General features: G+C 31.4%; 1 protein-coding gene across 1 annotated transcript; it reads left to right on the top strand.

Moving 5' to 3' along the window:
• Positions 1–152: 152 nt before the first annotated feature.
• On the top strand, positions 153–19,660 carry LOC127704492 (uncharacterized). The gene is made up of 4 exons (XM_052208589.1): positions 153–318; positions 975–1,349; positions 16,742–16,931; positions 17,725–19,660. The coding sequence occupies exons 2-4, from the start codon at positions 1,012–1,014 to the stop codon at positions 17,833–17,835; spliced, it is 639 nt and encodes a 212-aa protein (XP_052064549.1). The 5' UTR covers positions 153–318; positions 975–1,011; the 3' UTR covers positions 17,836–19,660.
• The last annotated feature ends 4,860 nt before the right edge of the window (positions 19,661–24,520 follow it).

Below are 24,520 nucleotides of genomic sequence, written 5' to 3'. Positions count from 1 at the left end.
TCTTTTAACGAAAGGTAAAATGATATACCTAAGTTTTACAGGTAAAAGGTAATTCTCTTTTGAATAGATTCACTAATTGCCTTCCACAAATATTAAATAAATACTATACATATAAAAACAGTAATCCTACCCGTTTTAAAACGGATCAACTTTTTGACAATTGAATGAATTACACAAACGAGGCTTATTCATATCTCCGTAGCGACGTACGAATTATCATGTGACCAACAGTGAACGCAACATGCGAAAAGTTTTGATATGAAAATGGTGATAATTTGAAAAAAAATGTAAAATCTGGATATATGTTAACTTTTACAGGTATGTAAGGCTTTAATTTGTTTTGTTTCTTTGTATTTTTAATTGTTCATAGACGCGAAACATTTCTGTCCATTGTCGTTTTAAACTAACAGATGATATTTAAGTTTTATTATGTATTGAGTTTTAATTCATATTTAATATAAATGTATATATAGCATATCTGAACAAATCGAACAATGTTTGAATAATATTAAAGTGCATTAAACATTCATTATTTAACTTGAATGGCTGCAAACAAATATATCTGGTCTGCTATAAAGATCTGCTTTAAAGAACGAATATCAAATACCATAATTTAACATGCTGAAATCAATTTTTGTACACCATGAAAAGAAAAGGAAACGATGACATAATTGTACCTAATGAAAGAAAATTATCCGTCTGTCATAAAAACTACAAAGTGTCTTAGGTTATGAATTGAAAAAGTCGTCAAAGATACCATCGATTACAACAAACGAATAATTCGCGTGTTTCTATGAGGGAGTGGAGTGAAAAACGCGGTGACATAATTTTATTGAATAAATAACAAAAGATTTGACTCTTGAAAATTTACCTGACTAGGATCCCGTATATGTATTAAATACACATTATCAAAGAACGTAACTTGACATACATGTATACCTATATTTCAATTGATCTTTTGATTCATTCCTCAGATTTGTGACTTAGGGTATCGTGTAAATATACTTCAAAATGTCTACAACAACACTGCCAAAAATATCACCAATAAGTACGCCAGTTCCAACAAAATGTCCTCGGACTTTATCAGCATCGCTATCTTCCAATTCATATGGACCTTATCCTCCGAGAGAACTTTCAACCTCTATGGAACTTGTTCGCATACCACAGAGGATTAACCCATTGTCACCTCCTCCTCCAAAGAAAAGAATAAACATGGCTTGGGAAACAGTGGATCAACACTGGCACAATGAGGCACGCAGGATTATGATGCAACAGAGAGAGCATCAGAGATATCACTCAGCGTGGTCAAAGCCTTTTTATGGCCAACCTGCAGAAAAGGAACAATATAGGTATGTAAGATGGTATATTTTAGGGCAACGAATGCTGGTATTTTTAGTAAGATTTCATCAGTTTTATGTATCATTTATTGATTTCTTATATATTGGGCATGGAACAATAGCAGTGAACATTAAAGAGTACTAGGGACTGCCATGGTCCTCAAATAAGGTGTTACTTTTTGGTTATTATTTGAAACTTTGTAACAACTTCCAAGATGAAAATACTGTTCCTTTGATATTTTGGTTATTTTCAAGTATTAAATGGATTGTCGTCTAATAATGGAAAAGAGGGGTATAAACCCTTACCTTATCATATTTTGAAATACTAATATTTTATGAAATACTTTTTAAAAGAAGTACTTCCAAACAACATTCATGTTCCACTCTTTCACGAAATAAACCTTTTTTGAACTACACCCCTCTATGAGGATGTGCACGTGGATGGAGGGTTACAGAATAAAGAATAGAAATATGAAGAATAGAAAAAAGTGGACTGAAAAAATAAAGAATAGAGAATAATGAGGTGCTAAAATATAAGGAGTATAGAGAATAATGGACAAAACGTATAAAGAATAGAGAAAAATGCCCTAAAAATTAAAGAATAAAGAAATGAAGGACCCCAATCTAGACCCTCATGTATACCTGTAATGCTCATTATGTGAATGTTTATGTACGTATCGTGAATGTGCATTAATAAGAATATTAACCTTTCCAATACACTACAATTTACATATTACATAAGAAATCTAATGAAGTTCATAATCAATACATTCAATTTGTTTTTAATCTACAAGGTCATTTGAGGCGTGGCAAAAAACAGGGGCAAATTCAGGATTTTAGGTTAGGGGGGTCAAACTTGAATTTTCGGCGGGCGGAGCGAGGCGAAATTTTTTTTGAGGTAAAATTATCAAAATATTCTTTATTAAGCTAAGGACAACCCATGCTTTGCAAATTTTAGGAGGGGCGCACGCCCGCCACGCCCCCGACTGAATCCGCCCCTGAAGAAGGCAAATAGGTTAGGTGTACGTTAAATATCAATCCCATGAAATAATAGCAAATAAACAATATCAATATACATGTATATATATCACACTAACAGCGTATTTATTGCGGTCCTTCATCTTTAATGTTACCGGGAGGTCATCAGAGATTTTACTAAATGGCACATATAATGTAGCTAGACCAAAACGTCCATTACGTCGACTTTAAAAGTTCATAGGTTACAAGACTGTCGTTGCATTGAAACCTTTTAATTAGCAGGTTATATATACATGTATAATGTATTTCGAACTGAGGTAAAATTTACCTTGAAAAATTTCTAAATGATAGTTTTGGTTGTTGTTTTATATTCATAGAAATCCCAAAGGAACAGTCATTGGTAATTAAACAAGTAAAAATCACATACTTGTAATCGCTTAATAATTAAAAGTCGTGACCAGTAACAAAACTATCACCATGATTTATCACTTCATCAAAACCCCCTCTCAGGGGCTTATAAATTGAATTCTATTACGTATACGGGGTGGGGCAAATAAATGAAAGCTCATTTTAAATTAAACTTTTTTAGTACCAACCCATATGCTGTTTTTACACTTACATCATGCCTAAGTCCTAAAAATCTTTCTTGCAAGCAAGTTATTTCATTAACACATGCATTGCAATCTTTCAAAACATTTCAGTTAAAGATTTGTACACTTTAAAGTCACAAAAGACACTTCAACACATGTAGAAATAAATCTACGCCATACCCGTTGAAGTATATGTTATTTCAATTTCCTATTGAGTATTTAATCTCATTAAAATGTATACCGTGTTGCTAACATCTATAACTGTTTAGATTTAGCACATTTTAATATCATTACGTACAAAAGGTTTTTAAATTGTCAAATTTTAAATTAAAACATTCAAACAAAAGAACTGAAATTTAACACAAGTCACGATAAATTATGTGGTTTTAAGGTATATCTTTTTACTACCTAGATATGTCTTTGACCCTCCCCAGGAGCACCTAACGAAAACTTATCGTAAAGATCAATTTATAGCCAAACTTTGATAACACTGACTACTTGAGACATTTTAACTGGCTTATAAACTCTAAAATTTAAATGTAAAATTTACCTTTAATAAGAGTACAGTTAATATTTCGTTTTGTAAATACCATGGTTAGTGCTAAATGTTTAAAATTTAATATCAGTAGTTAATCCACTTTAATCCATCTTTTTATAAAATTTGAAATAACGGTAAACCTCAGAGTCATCACATTAGGGTGTTGTAGCTTAGTATTAAAGATATGGACATGACTTTATTTACATATACATGTACGTATATATATTTTCTTCATTCCAGCCATCTTAAATTCACATCAAAGATATTCCCAAAACAACCGAAGAGAGACTAACATAGTTTCACCCATGCACATAACTGTGTTCGTTTAAGTTCGTTTCATTAGAATATTATATCCTCTTCTATAATCCCGACCCAAGGGTGACTATAGAAAGGTCTTCCTTCCACCGGCAGTAAAACCCTGGTCAAAGTTAATGACCGTCTGGCTATGCGGGTTATATAAATTCCAAACCACGTCCGGTCAGAATAGGGACGTTAAATTCGATACCTCGTAGAGAGAGGGTGCCCTGCTATCTGCACGTTAAAAACCTCTATAAAAACTCTGATAAATCTGTAGGTTTCCAGTTGTAAGACTTAGTTTCTGTCCCTATCCACTATACTCTCATTTATCAGAGACAGTCCAACATTGCCTGCCTTTCATCCCGGTCAACCCTTATTGCAGGACATACATATTACATCAGTTGTTTTCATCATGAACATGCATGAAATATTTGCCATTGGACGTAAAGTAAACACCAATCAATTCATAAATAATCCTTTTCTCGGGTCAAGTATGGAGCACATTATATATTCATTTGCATGCGCCAAATATTCATGATTTGAATGTCAGTCTCTTGCATATGATAAAGGCAGGAAAAGTAATTAAAAGCTCCACAGATGTTCGGAATAGTTACTGGTTTTGACAAGGATCTTAAACAAATATTTGGACTAAAAACTATTACAGTTATTATCAGATTTATCTTTACCTGGACTTGTTTTGAAATTCGAAATTACGTGAACTTTCATTCACATGACGAATTAAGAAAATAATTTCTTGGCTATGAATGACTGAATCACTAGTAATAATATTTAATAATGTACTTATACTTTTTGAATATATATCTTTTGATAACTAAAATATGAAATTGTTTAAGTGCAGTTTGCAAGGTTGCCAAATTTTAATTATTGATTGATAGTTTTGCTTAGTTTCCAGTGACACATATTTCACACATATTTATAGTGCGTCGAGCGGGATGAGGTGGAGAGAATCTAGACTCCCACTAGTAAAGGGTATACTGGAAAGGACATACATCTTGTCTTGCAACACGCCATCTAATGGACACCTCGCAAAGTTGTTGCGAGGATTCTTTAGTGTACAGAGAGTACGGAACTCTTCTTACATTAGACATTGTATTTAAAGTTTTCATCCCGACTGGTTGTTGTTTCGTTATTTTATACTTTCCATAGCCAAATTGTCCTTTCACTCAGCATATGTTTACTAATGAACGATGGAGTCCGAATGACCATTCAACCCTTAGTGTATATGAAAAACTGAGAAAACGTAGCCGAAGTGAAATTTCGATATTTCAGAGTAGTAATAATAATACAGTGGTATACATGTATGTAGAAGAAAACACAGTAATAATTTCTCCCGTTTCGTTACAAATATTCAAATTGTATTGCTTTTGTTTAAAGGACAGTATTTTGAAAAATTTAGAAAGTTGTCCAAATTGATAAAAATAAACAATTTTTCATATTGAGAAAAACGTAAAATAAATTGACCTATAATATTTGAATTTAATAGAAAATATAAAGTAAAATTAATGTTTTCAAGAAAGTAGTATATAACATTTCAGGAATTATTTGAAATGTGTTTCTGGTGGTGCATGTTTTACATTAAAAACCAGCTATAGTGTAAATAAATGTCAAATAAACGTTGGTATAAAAATAAGAAGATGTGGTATAAATGCAAACGAGAAAACTCTCTATCAGAGGTTAAATAACATAGATTTTAGCAACTACAGGCCATCGTACGGCCTTCAACCATGAGCAAAACCCATACCGCATAGCAAGCTATAAAAGGCCATGAAATGACAAATGTAAAACAATTCAAGCGAGAAAACTAACAGTCTGAATTATGTACAAAACAATAAACGAAAACCGAATATGATATACAACAACAAACGACAACAGCCAAATTACAGGCTCCTGGCTTGGGACAGATACATACATTACACTTCATTCAACTAAGCGAATATTTGAGACTGCACAGTCCATTCTTTACAATATCTTTAAAGTTCTGGTAATTGGTTCTTTTTTACCGGGAAGAATAACTGAGAAGTTCGTTTGTTGATACTACGATAGTTGTTAATTGCTTTACTTACAAGTGCCGCGTGCAGGTAAATAGACTCTTCGATTCTGTCACTGTGCAAGTTTCAAATAAAGAACGAGATTGAAGAGAAAAATAAAATGTTAAAATGAACCTTGAATTATAATTGTAGAATCTCAATATCGAACTGATAGTTATTTGCAATGATTAGAATCAAATTTCATAGAAAATTATTTTAAATTGTTAATTCCTTCACAAAAAATCAATTTCCTGTGCGACACAAAATCCCCGAGGACTATAAAAGGCTTTTAATTGTCTACGCAGAAATTCAATAGGTACTTCAGAAACTTAAATATTTGAAAAACTGTTAACGAGGCAATCCATAGCCTTTTTTGTTTCTAGGGAAGACGAATCGATCAGATTTCGTTCTGATCGATACACGGAACAATGTACGATTAATTGAGATTTTTTTTTATTATTGATTCGAATAGTTAAATCATATAGATTAAGTATCAAAACGATCTACGTTATTATCCATCCAAAAGATTAAGAAATTACAGCTTTGTCTATGAACCGACTGTTTTCTTAAGCGATGCAATAGATTTATATTTATTTCGACTCATTACATGAACTGCAAGCTATTTTTCATAATTTCCATAGTAGTACCAGTATATCCTTCACAATAACAGCAGAAATGTTCCAAACTTCCAAATTGTTAGATGTGTTTCGATTTTTATAATAGCAATTCTAAAAAAAATCATAGATAGCAGAATCTAATTCAACTCGATGTTTACCGACAAAAAAAATCTCATGAATTTCAAGGGAGCGAGACCGGGTCCTTTATCGGGGTTATCTTCTCATGCTTAATATTTTGATAAAATCCAAATAAAAGTACCGGAGTTTTCAGTGTTAATGAGATGGACTTCGTGTAGTTTTATATGTCCCTTTTACAGCGGAAACGTTCCGGTCTTTTAATACTTTCTTCCCTTCTTTCGACTGAGGTAAAATAAACCACAAGTTTGTTTACTTTAGTAACTAAACTAATTTAAATTGCTGTTGAAACCACAATTAAATACAAGTTATCCTGCTTTCTATTTGAAGAGAAAATGCATTTTGTCTAGACTCGAGTCGACCTTGAACTTGGCATATGGTGTAGGCATTTTTCTAACGTTCAAGATCATTTGTTAACCTCTAGATATCACGTGGTTTGTTTGTCATTTGGGTTCTGTCTTACTGCAGTATGTTTCATACATCTATTTCTATTCAAATCTGAAGCTTTTTAATATTTGCATCATATTGATTCTAAGTCTCTTTCAATAGCATTATATATAGAGAGAGATAAACAGTGACAAGTCTGAAGAAAAAACAAATTTTGACTTATTTTACTTTCTAACTCAAGTCGACGAGACATCAATCAATACTGCCAGCACTGTACCCAGCGCCTCAAACCACAAGCAAAATAGGCAATACACGCATAATAAAAGCTGCAGTAGGAATGCATCGTCATGATGTCAGTCAGTACAAATTAAGTAAACCTACTATTGAAGTGAGGACCTATATATTTATAGTAGTACAACTTAATTTTTCATTTCGATGTAATCGTAAATTATATCGAACAAAGACTTAAATGTCTATTAAAACATGCGATACTTTAATTTTAATGCATACCCCCTTGAAGTTAATAGGTCTGGTTAAATTTTAAATGACAAGTTAAAAACTTGGGGAAATTTAGTTATTTACGCCACCTCTCACAAACAAATACATGTAGAGACAGATATGTTTAGCGACTATAACCTAATAATTATAATTTGATAAAACGAATTTAAAAAACAGTTCAAGTTCAATGCAATTGCTAAGATAGTCCCTCTTATTTTGAAAGTATTTTTTATTATATCAGATGAATAGTGTTTTATATTTAATACGATCACGTGTCATTTGGTTCTTATTCATATCTGTTAATATTCATAGGAAAAATATAGATAATTATGAAAGTTTTCAGTGCCTATGAAAGGGGTTTTTATAGTCTGTATAATTCTGTTTAACCTCGTAATAAGTATGAGATACAATCATAATAAGTTAGACTAGGACTTTAGTACACTTTAAAAGTAACAAAATATGAATTGCATATTTTGTAATTTTTAATTCACATCGTATGAAAGCCGCATTATTGTTGATTGCTGTGCGTGCAGTGGCCAATATTACAAATGTATTTATTAAGATTAAAAGACTTCACAAATCTCAAAATCGAACATTTAATAAAGTGTAGTTTGTTTAAAAAAAACTTTGATTATATATACACCTATAAATGATTGTTTAAACACTGCAATAAATTGTAATAAATGTTTCTTGTATCTATAAAACTATTTTATGTCAACAGGGTAAATTTTAGTTACAAAGACATTTACGTTTCTTTAAAATCAAAACGTCAAGATAACATTTAAATATTATCTCAACATTTCGTGACAGAATGTTTGAAGAAAATATAAATCTTGCATTAAACCATGACTTATCAATACATACCAATAAAAAGGCGGGGTTACAAATATTGAAATAAGTAAAGTTGTTTATTTATCTAACCATTTTCTCAAAAGTCAGTGCGGGATTATCATACTTATATAACAAAAAGTTGGTCATGCTGTAATTTGTGTAATCAATTATTTTGTTATGTTTGCTTTTAGTCAAATCGGATGAACTGTTACGTGGGAAAAGAACTATTTTTAACTGACTTTACATGTTTATCGCGACATTTATAACTAGTATGAATTTATCAACGAATAAACATGTGCAGAAAAAAAGTTTTGTTTCTAAAGCAGATGAAATTAACTTATGAAAATATATTAAAAGAAACTTATGAAAATATATTAAAAGAAGGATCTAGAAATATTCGCTTCCTATGTATAATCTTTGTCAGAAAATCGCCACCTCTCTCCAAGATATTTAATTTCCATATTTTCACACAATCTTTGCCATGCATCAACTTCCAAAGTGAGGGGTTTGCTAGTTTCTAGAACTGATATGTTGATTCAACTTGATTGCATGAACACTCAAGATTATTTTTTTTGTTGATTTGTTCACTCATTCAGTACCTTATGAAACGAGGAACACGAATAATTCTGATTGATAGCTGAAGTGCGATGCCATATGTTTCATAACTTTATAATGCATATACTAGTTTAGGCTTGACATAATTTAGTCGGTAAACACGATAATTTTTAATATCGCCATGTCAGACATCATATATGCTTGCTAACAACACTAAACCCAAATGAAGGTTATGCAAAGTGGATAGACCGGCATGAATGAGAGTGTGGATGGGGGTTTACAGAATAGAGAATAATGGGCAAAAATATAAAAAATAGAGAAAAATGGATAAAAAAAAATAAAGAATAGAGAACAATGAGGTGCTAAAATATAGAAAAAATAGAAAATAACGGGCAAAACGTATAAAGAATACAGAAAAATGGCCTAAAAACTAAAAAAATTCAAAAATACAGAAGTGAAGGACTCCCCCTCCCCCCACCAAATCCAGACCCTCATGAATGGCGATAAATTTTCCTATCACAGGGAAATGAGGGTGTGCCGGATAGTGTCACAATTTTTCATCGCAACATGCAACCTAAAGACCGTCAAAATAACTGCAAGGGTTCTTTAACATACAGTTAGTATGGCACTCTAACTACAAGGGGAGATATTTACCGTCCCAATTACAAACAGACGTGGCTACGTACTTATACATCACGTAGAGCCAAAAAGACACCCCTACTTAACATGGTTTATATTGCCGGATGGGAGAAGTCAAGGTATATAACCCTAATTATACACCCCAGTCAACTGTTTGGGCTGAACTCAACTTAGTCTTATATTGAACGTTGACATTCGTGTTCTTTGAATTGCAGTAACAGAAATCCCCCCGAAAAGTCTCAGTTATTCTCGCAAATGTGTTCAGAAGTTCAGAAATATTCTGATCTATATATACTACGTTATTGATTGCATCGTATATATTTTTTTAAGCTTTCATCAAGTTTTCTTTTTTTTATCACGTCGTGTTAAAAGCTTAGTGGTTGTGTAATTGTATAGACTTTTTAACTATCTTCTTCAAAGAAATCATCCCATAAAATGTAAACACTTTCACAAATGATTTCATATCTGAAAAACATGCTTTATGATTTTATAACCTTCATTTAGAAAAGTAGTCATGCCTGGATTCTTTTAAAAAGATTAATCTACCAAGATGTGTGAAGTATGTGTGAAGCCAGCTTAAATTAAACTTTGAATTACTTTCTTTCACGATTGACTAAATCTTTTATTGAAAGTAAATCTTTTATTGAAAGTTTGTTGTGTGTTGGTAACCAAGTTGTCTTAAATTCTTGAGTAACTTAATCCAATTTAATTCGTTTATATGTTGTTAATGCTTTTAGTGCTATTTTTATTCCTTTACATTTATGTTGGTCACAGTTTCATTCGGAAAGAAAAGCGACACATCATATGAGGTTATATGTTCACAGGCCATTACCACAAATCAGAAGCAGTGCTTCAAAGTAATTTATTGATCAAAATTTGAAAATATTTCTACGCTAAGTCGGACTGAACAAACTCAAAATATTAAAACTCAACCAAGAGGCATTATTTTATATTCACAATTCCGAAAAATATATATAAAGGTTTCTTAATTGACGACAAGAGCTACAAGGGTAGATTATACAGGGAGAGGCCACTTTTATTATGCATTGTACCTCTATCCTATTTCACTCAATATATAATGCTATTACAGACAACTGTGACAACAATTTGCTTTTGGTAAAGGCGAACATAGATTTATACATGTAGCTTAGCTCGTATGTTAAGTTTTATGCCATCTTTGGTTGATGGTACATGTACACCTTATTGCAAATTGAAACATTTTAGTACTCGCAAGAAGTAAAAATTACTAAGCAAATGGGTAATTTCTAAGTCAAACACTGATATTGCCAGAGGCATTACTCTCCAAAAGAGTTTAACTGCCATGTCTACGAGATTCGTTCCTTGCTTGGAACATGGTCTTATTCTTTGACATGTTAAGTTGTTACATGACTACATCCACAGTAGACTTGACTTATTGTTAGTTGTGTATAAAACCCAGCGACAATATATTATATAAGACGAAAAGTTAAGATTAAATTAAAGAATCTACACGTATAGCTGTGCTATTCCAAACACACACACACACACACACACACAGCATACATTGTATATGTATATACAAGATAATGATTAAAATTCCAATGCATTACACTGTGACCAACTAGCATGATTATAACTGAAATACAAAGTATTTCAAATAATTATATAACGGTAACTGAATGCCGTCAAAACAGTTAGTGTCGATTTTAAATGGTGTCATCAGTATAGTAAATCTTGTAATTTGAATAAAGGACAATCACTATTGTTCCGAATGACATGTAATTTAAAATCTGTCTCTTATCTTTAAGATTCGAAATCTGATTCTTTTTATTAAAAACCAAATGTGGTGATCTGTGAAATAACATGTTAGATCAATACATATGTTTATGTAACTTAATACTCATTCTCTGTAACCACTTAAACTTTTTCGGCACACATGATCACCGATCTTTCTGAAAATTGGCTGATATGTAGATCCTATTAGATTAGTCAGAAAAATAATGTCAACCAATATATATATTGGTTGGTTACCATGGTAACAGCAGAGAAAGTTGGGATTTTTGAGAAAAATACAATATTTGGTGTAGTGTTGTGAAATTATGCGGCTACATCTATTAAAAAGAAACACAAAAACAATTAATTTCATTCTTGTTTTAGTCAAAATTCAAAAAAAGTTATGGGGAATCTACCTAGAAACATGCGAAATTAATTTCTAAAAAATGATCATTGTGCAAGTTTCCTCACAATACGAATTATCTCCCTTTGATGGGTTACACTAATGACTGGACCAAAACGAAAACGCTAATAACTTTTTTATTTCTCAAAGGATTTATGTCAAATTTAAATTGTTATAAATTTAGACCATTCAATACATAAATATAAGAAAAAAAATATAGAAAACTTTTTAAAATCTTTATTAAACGTGACCTGACCAACGCTGACAATGCCAGGACCAAATGAAAATGCTAATAACTTTTTTATTTCTTAAAAGGTGTATGTTAAATTTGAAATATAATAAAGTTTAATCATTTAATACATAAATTAATAAAACAATATAGAAAAAAATATAAAATATTCAGATAACGTGACCTTTCTAACGTTGACAATAACCTGACCAACAATAGCAATGACCTGACCGATGAAAATTTCTGTGTTATTTTATATTATTAAAATAGTAAAAAAAAAACAGGAAAAATATATGTTTTTGGTAAAAAAAACTTGACCTGACCAACGTTGACTATGTCCTGGTCGTTGTACTACCTAATACTTATTTATATCTTATTGGATTTTCTTTAAATTTATAAAAAAAAAATAGAATTAAGATTGGATGGTAAAAAACTGGGAAAAACAGTTTAGGGTACTATGACGAGCACCGAATTATTTAAACTTTTTATGGTATTGAGTAGTGTATTGTATTTGTGTTGTAAATTATGTTGTATTTTACCGGTTATAATTTGACACGTTTGATCACAAATATAAAGTTACTCAAAAGGTGTGTTTGAAGTAGGCCATACATACATGTACGTTAATAAATCCAATATAGTTTGTTTTTTTAATATTTTCTAACAGTAAATAGTTGTTTCCACGTACTACTTAAGGCATGTGCGAGCCTTGTGTAGGATATCTTGGCAGATTTTAATATTTTCATAAAAACAAATACACATTTCGCAGACTACTTGAGGTATGCCCGAGCCCCTGCATGCACGATATCTTTGTAGTTTAAAATATTTTCATAAAATATAAGTAAACATACTCGCGGACATAACTTGAGGGTTACCAGAGCCTTGTCTTAGTTTTAAATGTTCCCGAAAGTTTGTAAAGCATTTTATATTTTCTTGTTTGATAAAATTAATGGTTCAATCTAAGTGTTTCTTTAAATTTGATGCAAAGCCTATTACATTTAAATAGGTATAAAGTCATTTTTCCTGGTCATGATAACGGTCAGAATGTAGGACAGAAAGTCACAGACAAAAAGTCACAGACAAAAAGTCGCGGACAAAAAGTCACATGTATAATATGTTATAAACATAGACTTCTGCTTCAAAGTAAAATCTAATTTTTGTTTGTTTAAAGAAAGACAATTATATACTAATTTTGAGAAACATCTTTCTGTAATGGGCTTTCAGTGGAAATCAAAGTATATGTACATGCATTATGCATTTAATTCTTTTAAAGTTACCCTGTGTAAAGAGTTATCATATTGTCAATATTTTTTAATTTGCTGCTAAAAATCCATTAAGATTACTGTTATTTTCTCAAATTTCAATAATCTAATGCCTTTTGCTAATGTAAATATAGTGATATGACAATTGTCTAGATGGTATATTTTCCCCCTGCTGATCGTTGTAAGACCAGCAGTCACCCGCTGACCGATTTTCCGTGGATCCTCTTAGGGAAACAGAACTTTTTGGAAAATCTCGAAAATTCCTCCCCGGCCAGAATGTCAAACAAGAAATGTGTCGGATGAATAGCAGGGACCATTGGGTCGACGGCCGACCGTACCCGCCCTTGCTTGTTACGGCCTTTTTTTTTTTAGGGGCTCCCTAGTTGATCTATTGAAATTTCTGTCCTTGTCCAATTGATCCCGATTTCTAGTGATATTTCAAACTGTCTGCCTTCATCCCAGCTTACACCTATTGAAGGTCATTTTTGATTTTTTTGATTTTTTATAACTTTTATAAAAATGTTCTTCATGTAGATACTCATCATCCAATAAAACAATATTATTCAAAACGTATAGCTACATGTATAAAAACAATATTATTCAAAACGTATACATGCTTTGCCATTTCAACATTGAGTTTAAGAATGAATAAGAAAAATAAACAGCTCATAATAAAGGTATTTCTTTCTTTATAGAAAATTAGATGGTCAATTATCATTTATTTAGAGGATCAACGTCTGACTCTTTTGGTTCTATTTTTTATTGTGTTGAATTGTTTCAAATTATTGACTTTTAATTAATTTTTGGTCAGTAGACTAGCACGGGACCTACAATGTTCCTATTAAATTTATTGGTTTTGTTCTCTTCTGAAATATGCATGAGATGTTTGACACTGGACATAAAGCAAACCACAACTAATCGATCATTTCTTTTTTACAAAACTGTATACACTCTTTGCTATATGTATCGAAGTTCATTAAACGAATTTGTAAAAATTAGCACTTATCAGTATTTTTGCAAATGGACTGCTTGTTTCCATGGCAACACATTCAATGGCAAATATTGCATAATTGAATATATAATTTTTAAATGATTTTATTTGTTTTTTCTAGATTTAGTCATTGTTTTTCTTGTACATTTTTCATGATCATGAAAACAGACTGAAATTTCTTCATAATCAGCACTTTTATCCAGATTAGAGAAATTGTATTTGTTTCATTCAAGTGTTAACACCATTATCGATATACTATACCAGCAAAATTATTTATATATACACATGTGTGTATACAGTGAAACTTAATAAGTGTTTTCGTTTTCCTACTTTTGTGCACATTTAAGAAACTAACTGAAACTTTTTCAAAATTGTTTTAAACTTGTGTATCATCATGAAATTGTTTCCATAGCAACACAGTTAAAAATATAATACCGTTATGTATGAATATGTTTCAAATTTTGATGATTACAATCATTTCTACAAATTGTATATTTATTTATTTTTTTCTGACTGCAGAATTAGGTTTTAAAACACTTTTTTTCAAAAATTTTAAAAAAAAATTTTTTTCTGAAAAAATGAAAACTAAGCATTTTGTATCCATGGTAACAAAAAAATGAGACATACTTCCCCATTACTTTTTCGCATCATTGATAAGATAAGACTATGGTATTTATGAATTGATGGTTGACTTTAACTCAGGTGTCCGCAAAAAATTATGGTGAGCATTCAAAAATGACCTCAAAAGGGTATTTTTAACCTAATGCAAACCACATAAAAAGAGGGGTATATGTGATTATGATTGAAAATGAATATGAAAATATCAGTTATTAAATTACATTAATAAAATGCATATATTTGATAAAATCATAAAAAAATATTCTTTCTTTTAATCATTTATTATGAAAAATTATGTTGAAAATAGCCATTTTCAGCTTAAAATCATAGATATCCAGAAGAGGTAAAACTGGTCATCGGTTGCTATGGCAACCGATATGCTTAGCAACCAAAATTTTGCCATTTTTTGTTTGTTTCATCAAGACTAGTAAGTGTGTGAAGTTTGAAGAAAATCCATGACCATGCGTGCCACACTCCCTATATAAAAGTTTAAATAGTTACAGAGAACCAGTATTAAAGTGTAATTTGGTATTAAGGTCTGTGATTGTCGTTAATTAATTTGTAAGGCCGTTTAACCTCAAACAAATTAGGAAAATCAGCCACTGTTGTGCAGACGAGAGTTTGATATCGTATTTTGTTCTTCCAACAGGAACCAAGACTATGGAAAAAAAATCAACTATAATATAAATCATAGTTTAAGATATTTTTTCCCTTTTAGGTTATTGCGTATTCAACAAGATTTCATATCTTTATTTTATAAACTCTGATTTAATCGTTGAAAATTAAGATTGTACTTGTTTACTTGACACTTGTCATTATCCTTAGATTTCTAAAGAATTTCATCGGATTATATCACAAGACTTGAAAACATTTTTAATACATAACGTTACAATGCATATTAGTTGAAAATCGATTCATTTAGCGCTTTTAACAGGAAACGATATCTGATCAATCGAAAAACATTGGAAGCTTGCATATCAGTATCAAGTTCCGGTTTAGACAGTATAAAGGGTTAAACGTCTGCAGAGTTGAATGAAGATCGACAATTTCTAATTCCATAAAGCATATTTTAAGTGCAAACATAAGAATAACATAAATATTATCTTTAGATAACAATGTTTAGCCACGTAGTTGATTTTATATGCGATCGACTGAAAAAACACAATTTGTTTTTTTAGTCGATCGCATATAAAATTGATGTATGTAAATGAAACAAATGAAGATGAAATTGAATATAGTAGTACATTGTAACAAGAAACATTTATGACAAGAGTTCCATTTGGCACCCTTATAATACTGAAGGAACAAAATAGCATATTACAATTTAGTCCGTGGTGGTGCCATATGAAACTCTTTCTCTATTTTATATACATGTATTATATGTATATGTATATATCTTATTTCGCTTTTTGTCGCAAATTCTAAGGGTAACTTCGATGTATATAAATATAACAATTATCGACAGAGAGACCCCCCATTGATGGATTGATGGGGGCGTCCGTTTGTTGCTAAGGGTGTACAAATATTCGCCGCACGTTCGTTTGGAATGAGACCGTTATCGAACGCCCGTACTAGGAGCAAGTTCTTTGCACGTTGTAGAAATGTTTGAACAACTCTTTGATTGACATGTAGGTGGCTTGTTGTGAGACAAAATATCTGTTTTTATCAACATACCAAATGTCCTGTGCTTTATCCAGGTCGACCAACTTTATAGAACATATTCCATTCTTTATGTACATGTATTTTTTTTATCGTCCGTCTAGATCTTGAATATGCATTAAATAATTACAACTGGACATTTAGCCAACACACATATGAATCATTTACTCTTGAATTCGAGTTTAAGTGCCTCTGTTTCCAAAATCTAGCTTCTGTTTGGTATAGCAGAGCTAGTAGCTAAAGAGGGAGAAGATACGAACAGGGCAACCAAAAACTATAAGTCAAAGAAAACAAGACAATATCATGGTTGAAGTGAATATTTATTTTCCAATATAATTCGTTTCTAAACATCATAATGTAATGCTTATTACTTTTTTCAGGAAGCATTTTAGAGAAACACTGAAACAGCAAATGCAAGATAAAGACTTTCAAAAAAATAAATTTAACAGAGAGAAAACACAGGAGAGTGCTATGTCTATAGCCTACGATAACAAGTGTAGAAAAGAAGACGTAGACAAATATATCAACAAACACTTGTATTTACAACAATACAGAAATCAAAATAAAACGGTATGTACAATGCATAACTTGTAGAAAGAAGGGCGAAGATAATGTTACAGAATTGAATGTGAATTCTGGTTTTTTTCAAATTCATTCGAAATAAAAGCAATTGGCGATCGCATTTTGCATTAATCGCTGATAGCATTCAATTTTTACATTTAGAAATCTTCGGAATGGAATTAATAAGTTATTAGCAACGAAAAGGACTTTATTCCTGTTCCATTCTGCATTTTATCTTGATAATTTAAAAAAATATTAGTAACGTGATTAAATAGATAATTGGTATCATTTTTCATTTTGGTCTACATTAAGCAATTGATTTCTATAAGATCTATGTACAATGTGCATAATACGCGTGTAATGGATACATGTCCATGTAAACTCAATGGGTACATGTATATGTCAATGTCACAACAGCTATGAATTACACTGGGCTTTTTCACATGCAATAGTTGGACGTATGATTGGCAATTCGTACGCAATAGTTGAAAAGGTAATTGGCAAGTAATCAAACATTCAAAACCATGAACATTCAAACGTTTTGTTCAGTCTTTAGCTTCTAGAGTGGCACATAATGAGACCATATACTATAGGTAACATTTTACATTTCATCGCTATAAGGAACGACCATATTTTGAGCGATGCAAAATGCGTGATTTTTTCTTTTTTTTTCGTTTAAAATAAGAAAATGGAAGGGTTATATGAAACATACTGTTTGTTAAGACATGGAAAATTCAAAATAACTCATAATGATGTTTTTTGTATCGGTAATTATAAATGTGTTTTTATATTTTCTTTTCAGTTTATGGAAGATCATTGGGAAACGAGAAAGCAAAACAAATTCTTAGAAGACAGGATAGACAGAGAGAAACTACGCTACAATCCTATCAATTGGAGTTGTTCTCTAAAATAATTTCTCATAACTTTCTGTGATTGTTCTGTTATGATACGTGACACGTACGACTCAAATTGCCAATACAGACCCATTCTCTATCTTACATCTCCCTTCCGTTTAAGAATATTTGTCCCCGTATAATTTACATGTACACACTAACATTGTAGGTTCTGCATAATTTATACATTAATATGATAACATACGACAAAAATATATTCAGCATTGAATGGGAATGCAACGCATCAGTTTGTACAAAAATAAGTTAAGACTTGGGACTAGTCAATATATTATGTCCCAGGTTAGGACTTATATTTTCTCTTATTTTTTGTTTGTTAAATTTTGTAATAATGGTAGAAAATATCAAGGTTCTTACTGATCACTTTTATTTTCGTACTTTTCCAAATACTTTTATTGATGAGATGGTGCTGTCAAAACTGTTCTTATATTAATTATTGATAACGTAGCTGAATTGTCAATTTAGATCATCGTAGGATATGGGCAAATATTATTAATGAAATTTGTATTATAGATGATTAGCAAAATACAGTACTTCATAATGGTGCAAAAGAGAAAGGTTTAAAAAAGTGTGATATGCCCTCATTGTTTTTGATACATAGATATAAAACAAATGCATGTTATCCTTTTTTGGAATAGTTTGAATAACAGTGCATGTTACTCTCTTGGAAGAGTTTGAGTAAAAGTGCATGTTACTCTCTCAGAATACTCTAGTATTATATTTTTCTAAATTCTTTCTGACTCATCTTTTTTATTGTTTTACAGGCTAAATACAACCAAACATATTCAGTTTCTATTATAATACGTATACAATGTAACGTGGAACTGAGGACTCTTGATGTATAAACTTGGTCTATATGTAAACGTATGTTCACATTATCCACGGTTTATTAGTGGAGTTTGTTTTGTTTGCTCAATAAATATGTGTTTGTGAAAATATTTTTTTATCAATCATATTATATATTTTTGATTATTATTTAGCAAAGGCAATAATAATCATAGTACCCTATTTGAAAACAGTATTATTCCTTCTTCTCTGCAATATAATTGTTAGAAATACATTTGTAATCCATTTTATTTATTTTCTTATGAATGTTTCATTTAATTGTATAGGTTTCACTAGATATTATATAGAGAATTGAGAAAAGTGGCAATTTCAGTGACTTTTCATAATTTTTTTGTGAGTGTCGTACTTTGTGTTTAAGTTTTGTAAAGCATACAGTTTGAGCTTTTTAAAGAATGATTGTATTTTTTCTAAGCATATTTTTTTCACCAAGAACTCTTACAGATTTTGTGTAAAACACAATCATACAATTTAAGATTAAATTATAGTTGGATTTCTAACTAGACTTGAGAGTATAGTTGTTAATGATAACTTTTTATTTCCAATATGTTTGAAGCAGTTTCAATTTTTGAACATGTTGAAAAGGCTATAGGAAACGCGTGTAAAAGCTACTAAAAATATTATAGCTTATATGTCACGAAGAATCAAAGTACCTTCTATATTAGCGGTTTCATTTTTACTTGTTGCTTTAAGGGCATACAGGCAAAAAGAAACTGCTTTGACAAAATAATGCCTAAAATAATCGTTCTTGCCTTAAATACGACCTCAACAAAATTGTGCAGTCGTTTCTTTTCATTAGCTAAATACTACCAGTTGGTAAAGCAAATAAAACTAAAATAGGATTACCATTTGATTGAGATTGTGATAGTCTTTTTGTTGGCCAATTGTTTTAGCATAGATTTTTGTTAATGATGTCAAATTTTATTACATCAAACTTTTAATATCTGTGATATATTTTATTGACAAAATAAACCTTTAAATACATTGTGCTTTTCAATATGTATGCCTCAATTTCCATGTCTCATTTAATATATAGGTAGATTAAGAGAAGGTTGAGTTTTTTCCCATCAAAACAAGTTACGTACGGCTTGTCATTTTGGTCTCCCTAACTTTTCTTGACAATTCACAGACCCATCACTTCTCATATTTTCAATATTTCCACTGCTTTGCTTAAAGTGGATAATAACAACACCCCCTTTAAACTTTACACAGACGTAAATAAGTTACAAAATTGAAGAATAATACAAGAAACAAAATAATCAGAAACATTTGCGGGTTAAGCATACGGTCAAAGTTAAACATTGCACGATGTTTTTATTTCTTTACAATTGAAAAGAGGAGAATTAAGACGAATAAACAAAGTTTTCATGACAAAAAAAAAACATGAAACAGGGTGTAACTAAATAGTACATTTATTGCTCTGCTTCGTCTCAATCATAAGTGCAAAGTTCTTGTTACAAAGATTAATGTCTGTAGCGAAGACATCCTGGTTTACTCTTTTAAGACTGTGCTATGATTTGGGAATAAAAAAGGACAATATCATATTTGCAGATTTTTTTTCAGAATTTACCTTGAGTTCATTAGTCATAAGGAATGCTCAAAATCAAAAGTTCAAGCCACCAAATATGGGAAAACGCATTGGAAGCTGTGTAACTATAAAAGAGAGGCGAAAGATACCAAAGGGACATTCAAACTCATAAGTCGAAAATAAACTGACAACGCCATGGCAAAAGAGAAAGACAAAGAGAGAAACAACATTACACCAAACACAACATAGAAAACTAAAGACTGAGCAACACGAATCCCACCAAAAACCGGGGGTGATCTCAAGTCCTCCGGAAGGGTAAGCAAATCCTGCTTCACATGTGGCACCTGTCGTGCTGCTAATGTAAGTACAAACCCGATGATAAGTCTAGCTCGTTCGGTAGGTCACATTCGGGGAAAAGATGACGGGACTGTGGTAAAGACAATTCGAACATATCAGTCGTCTTCTGTGAAACAGATATTCCATGATGGTCAACCAACTCGTGATGGTGTCCGTAAAATTTACAAAGGGATGATTTCAACTTCACCACTTGGAACTTTTGGTTTAATAGCTTCCTTGTGAGCAGCAAACATCTATTAAGGAAATAATCATAGGAAGTACAAGCTCTGGAATATCGTATCAACTGGGAGATATATACTTCATAAGCAGACGCTACAGGAATGTTGCTACATAGAAATAAAAAGTTCACAATTGGGAAGCTGAAATCACCTCTTTTGTCGTAAAGTTTTGTTTTCAACCGACCTTCATTGTCAATTTCTAGATGTAAGGGGTACACATTTTTTAATATTTTTTTTCATCTTTGTTTACTATGTTTATTTTACCTAAAATAATTATGTTGAGAAGTTATAAACATGTACGTTAAAAATCATAGACCTCGCTAACAAATTTACTACTAGAAGGATGGTACACTTTGGGACTACAGACCTCCGGAAGTGGTATGGACCAAATGGTAAGGATGGGGAATAATATGTACAAACTCCCAAAAAAGTATCAACATAGTAGAGTCCGAAATTACTGGCAATGCAGGAAAACATTTAGAACGAAGAAAAAATATTACTGTCATATTCCTGATTTGGTATAGGCAATTTCCATGAACAGTTTGCTTATGTTTTACGTTGCGCCAAAACTCTTCCTTGCATTAAGCGATTGACAGCTTTTCTATATCTCTTATCCAAAATCCAAAACGAATATTTAAAAAGCTCATAAACCGTTCAAGTATCAAATTTTCAGATTAAAAATGTCGAATTCTCTACTATCAAAGTATTCAACATGCCACAAAGGACCTCTTACATAGTGTATGTACAGTTATATCGCGGTATCTATTATATGTAGAGAACACGGTATTCTTCCAAAACTTTCTTTCATTAAGTTTCCCAAAACAAACCCGGTGTGAACGAGCATGTCTTCATCTCACTCAGCAGAACGGGCACCCAATGCACCAGCAGGTTCTTTCAATTGCATAGAGCCTCTGATTGTCTCAGCACCATCAATGAGCTTATTTTTAATAACATCCAAAATTAAACCGACCGGCGTGACTGTGCATTTATACAGTCTACACAACAGAACAGAACGAACCCCTTCCTTAAGAGTTGGGATATGGGTCTTTATTGTGTGAAGAACTCGGTAATACATAAAGTTAAGCTACACCTATCTATATACGTTTGAAATGTTCTCAACACATGACATAGTAGATACCGTCCATGTGGAGTCTTTGTAAATCCACTAAAATCAAATGAACTATTATATTATAAATAGTATATTCGGACTGGAGCAGTGTTAATCTAGAAAATTGTATTATCCAAGCGTTCGATTTGTGGGTTTTCCTGTTAAAAGAATGCGCATAGTCTAAAAGTCAGTCAGAAATAAGCAACTAAGTCAATTGACCGGTAGAATTTAAATTCTTTTTGGCCAAAAGTTGGGACAGCCGTTTGATGAAATTGGAAACTATTTTAGTAACAATAATCAATGAATTGAACATATATTCTGCAGACACTTATCATTTCCCGGAATCAAACATAGTTAAAAGCATGTTTTACGAGATATAAATATTTAAACATAATATTAATTTTTGTTGAGACTAAATTACAAAATTATACAATGTATTTTATATCATCCTTTTTTAATGTACCATCTAGAACCAGTAGCGAAAACTGCGGATCGGTTTACGGGATTTAATAACATGGCACAGCAACTGTCGATATCGAATTACTCATTTTATCAAATGAAGCAAACTATAAAATTCTGACTTCACAACTGCTTTACACGACAGGCGCATCGGTACAGGATATCGATATTCTATAGTAAAATATTCATGTTTCAATTTTTATAGAATCCCTTGAAAGGAATATGCAAAATAGTGTGGTCCAACAACGCATAGTTACTAAAAACAACCTATGTTCAGACACCTATACAACACAAATGGACAGTGAAAATACAGTCATATGCCTCCTACCCTTTTTGAAGTAAACGAACAACAAAGGAGAGATAGATATGTATATTTTTATATACTAATATTTTACCTATCATGACCAAGAATGAATAAAGAGAAAAACTCCAAATCCTAAATCAATTAACTTGACCATGGATCATCAAAATGGGTACTACCAAGTGTTGGTCATTTATTATGCACAGTAACTGAAACGAATGATCAAATTAATACAAATGTAAAGCTTGGAATAATAATCATATTTTTAAATAGTAATTGGAACTTAAAAAGAAGTCAGTGCAATATAACAAGTGACCGTTGGCAAGATCTGTTTTTTTTTTAAATTTATTAAATGGTACAAAAATATTTGCTAGGTGATAGGGGAGGGTCTGGATGGGGTCTACAGAATAGACAACAATGGGCCAATACTACAGAAAAAGGGCCCATTATAAAGAGTAGAGAGAAAAAAGGCCAAAAGAAAAAAAAGAATAGAGAATGTGTGGTGCTAAAATATAAAGAATGGAGAATAATGGGCAAAACTTTCAAAGAATAGAGAAAAATGGCTTAAAAAAATGAAGAATACAGAATTGATGGACGCCCCACCCAGACCCTCAAAAGGTGTAAGAGTCATTTTGTGAAATTTAATTAGATTGCCACTTATTGAAAGTAAACTTTGCCCCTTCTAAAAGAAGTTCATTCTATTGGCCTGCTTTAGTAATGAATTCAGCAGCTTCATCACAATTGAGAAACTTACAGAAAATGGAGACCTGATTGGTTGACAGAGTTTTCAGAGTCAACATTTGATAAGATTATTCAGAAGTAATAAACGTTGCCATTCATGGGCATGTCTTGAAAAAATATTACAAGTAAAGATACTACAGATTTCTGTGATTCTTACTATTTGCTACTTCTACATATTATATTCAGTATCACTGACTGATTTAAAAAAGAGTATATAAGAGGTTCTGTAGAACCCTGTGTATCGGTGCTGTCAGTGTAAAAGTGTAATGTTGACCTTAAAAAGTGAGTCCATTTATCAGTAAAATACAACATTTTTTGTCTTGACGATAAGCTTCTATCCAAGTTTCATAACAATCCACGAAGGTTTACAAATTTATCATGTAAAAAACAATTTAATCCCAGACTGTCTGTAAATGTCAACTATAAAAAACTAAGTCCATCTATCAAAAAATTACTGAAAATAAAAAAAAAATATATATTTTCAAAAGTTTGCTTCAGACTTTATCTTTTAATCATTAAAAAACTTCTGCCAAAGTTTTATAAAATTTTATGAAGGTTTGACAAAGTAATTGATCTGTATACGTAAAAAACTTTAACCTCCAGACGGTATTTATAATTACTTGCTAACTAAAAAATCATACTAAGTCCATTTATCAGTAAAATACAGAAAAATGAAAATAGATATTTTCAAAATTTCATTCTCAGAATACTATTACTGTAACAGTATTTTGGTCATAAACAAGCTTCTGTCCAAATTTCATAAAATTCCATGAAAGTCTGACAATTTTGAAAGCTATTGATGACTGAAAAGCTTTAATCTCAGACTAAATCTGAATGTTACCTGTAAATAAAAAAACAAGTCCGTTTATCAGTTAAATACGAAATTTTAAAAATTTTGCAATGGTTACTGTATTTTGGTCATAAAAAAGGTTCTGTCCACATTTCATAAAATTCCATGAAGGTTGACAAAGTTATTGATGTCTAAAATAACTTTAACCACAAACTGAACATAAATGTTGACGCCACCGACAATGGAATCTAGGATCGCTATGTCGCGCTTTCGGGACATAAATGCAACACGCTCAGCAAAACTGTTTGTCCAGTATATCTTACCTTTCTGATTACATAAAAT

The sequence above is a fragment of the Mytilus californianus genome, unplaced genomic scaffold, assembly GCF_021869535.1.
Source record: "Mytilus californianus isolate M0D057914Y unplaced genomic scaffold, xbMytCali1.0.p SCAF_1, whole genome shotgun sequence".
In the NCBI taxonomy this organism is placed as follows: domain Eukaryota; kingdom Metazoa; phylum Mollusca; class Bivalvia; order Mytilida; family Mytilidae; genus Mytilus; species Mytilus californianus.
The sequence above is the reverse complement of the archived record's forward strand: the minus strand, read 5'-3'. Positions and strand labels throughout refer to the sequence as shown.

Excerpts from the sequence above, each read along its gene's own strand:
- LOC127704492 (XM_052208589.1), top strand. The coding sequence starts at position 1,012 with ATGTCTACAACAACACTGCCAAAAATATCACCAATAAGTACGCCAGTT. Across the intron at positions 1,350-16,741 it reads GCAGAAAAGGAACAATATAG|GAAGCATTTTAGAGAAACAC; the intron begins GTATGTAAGATG and ends TACTTTTTTCAG. Across the intron at positions 16,932-17,724 it reads ACAGAAATCAAAATAAAACG|TTTATGGAAGATCATTGGGA; the intron begins GTATGTACAATG and ends TTTTCTTTTCAG.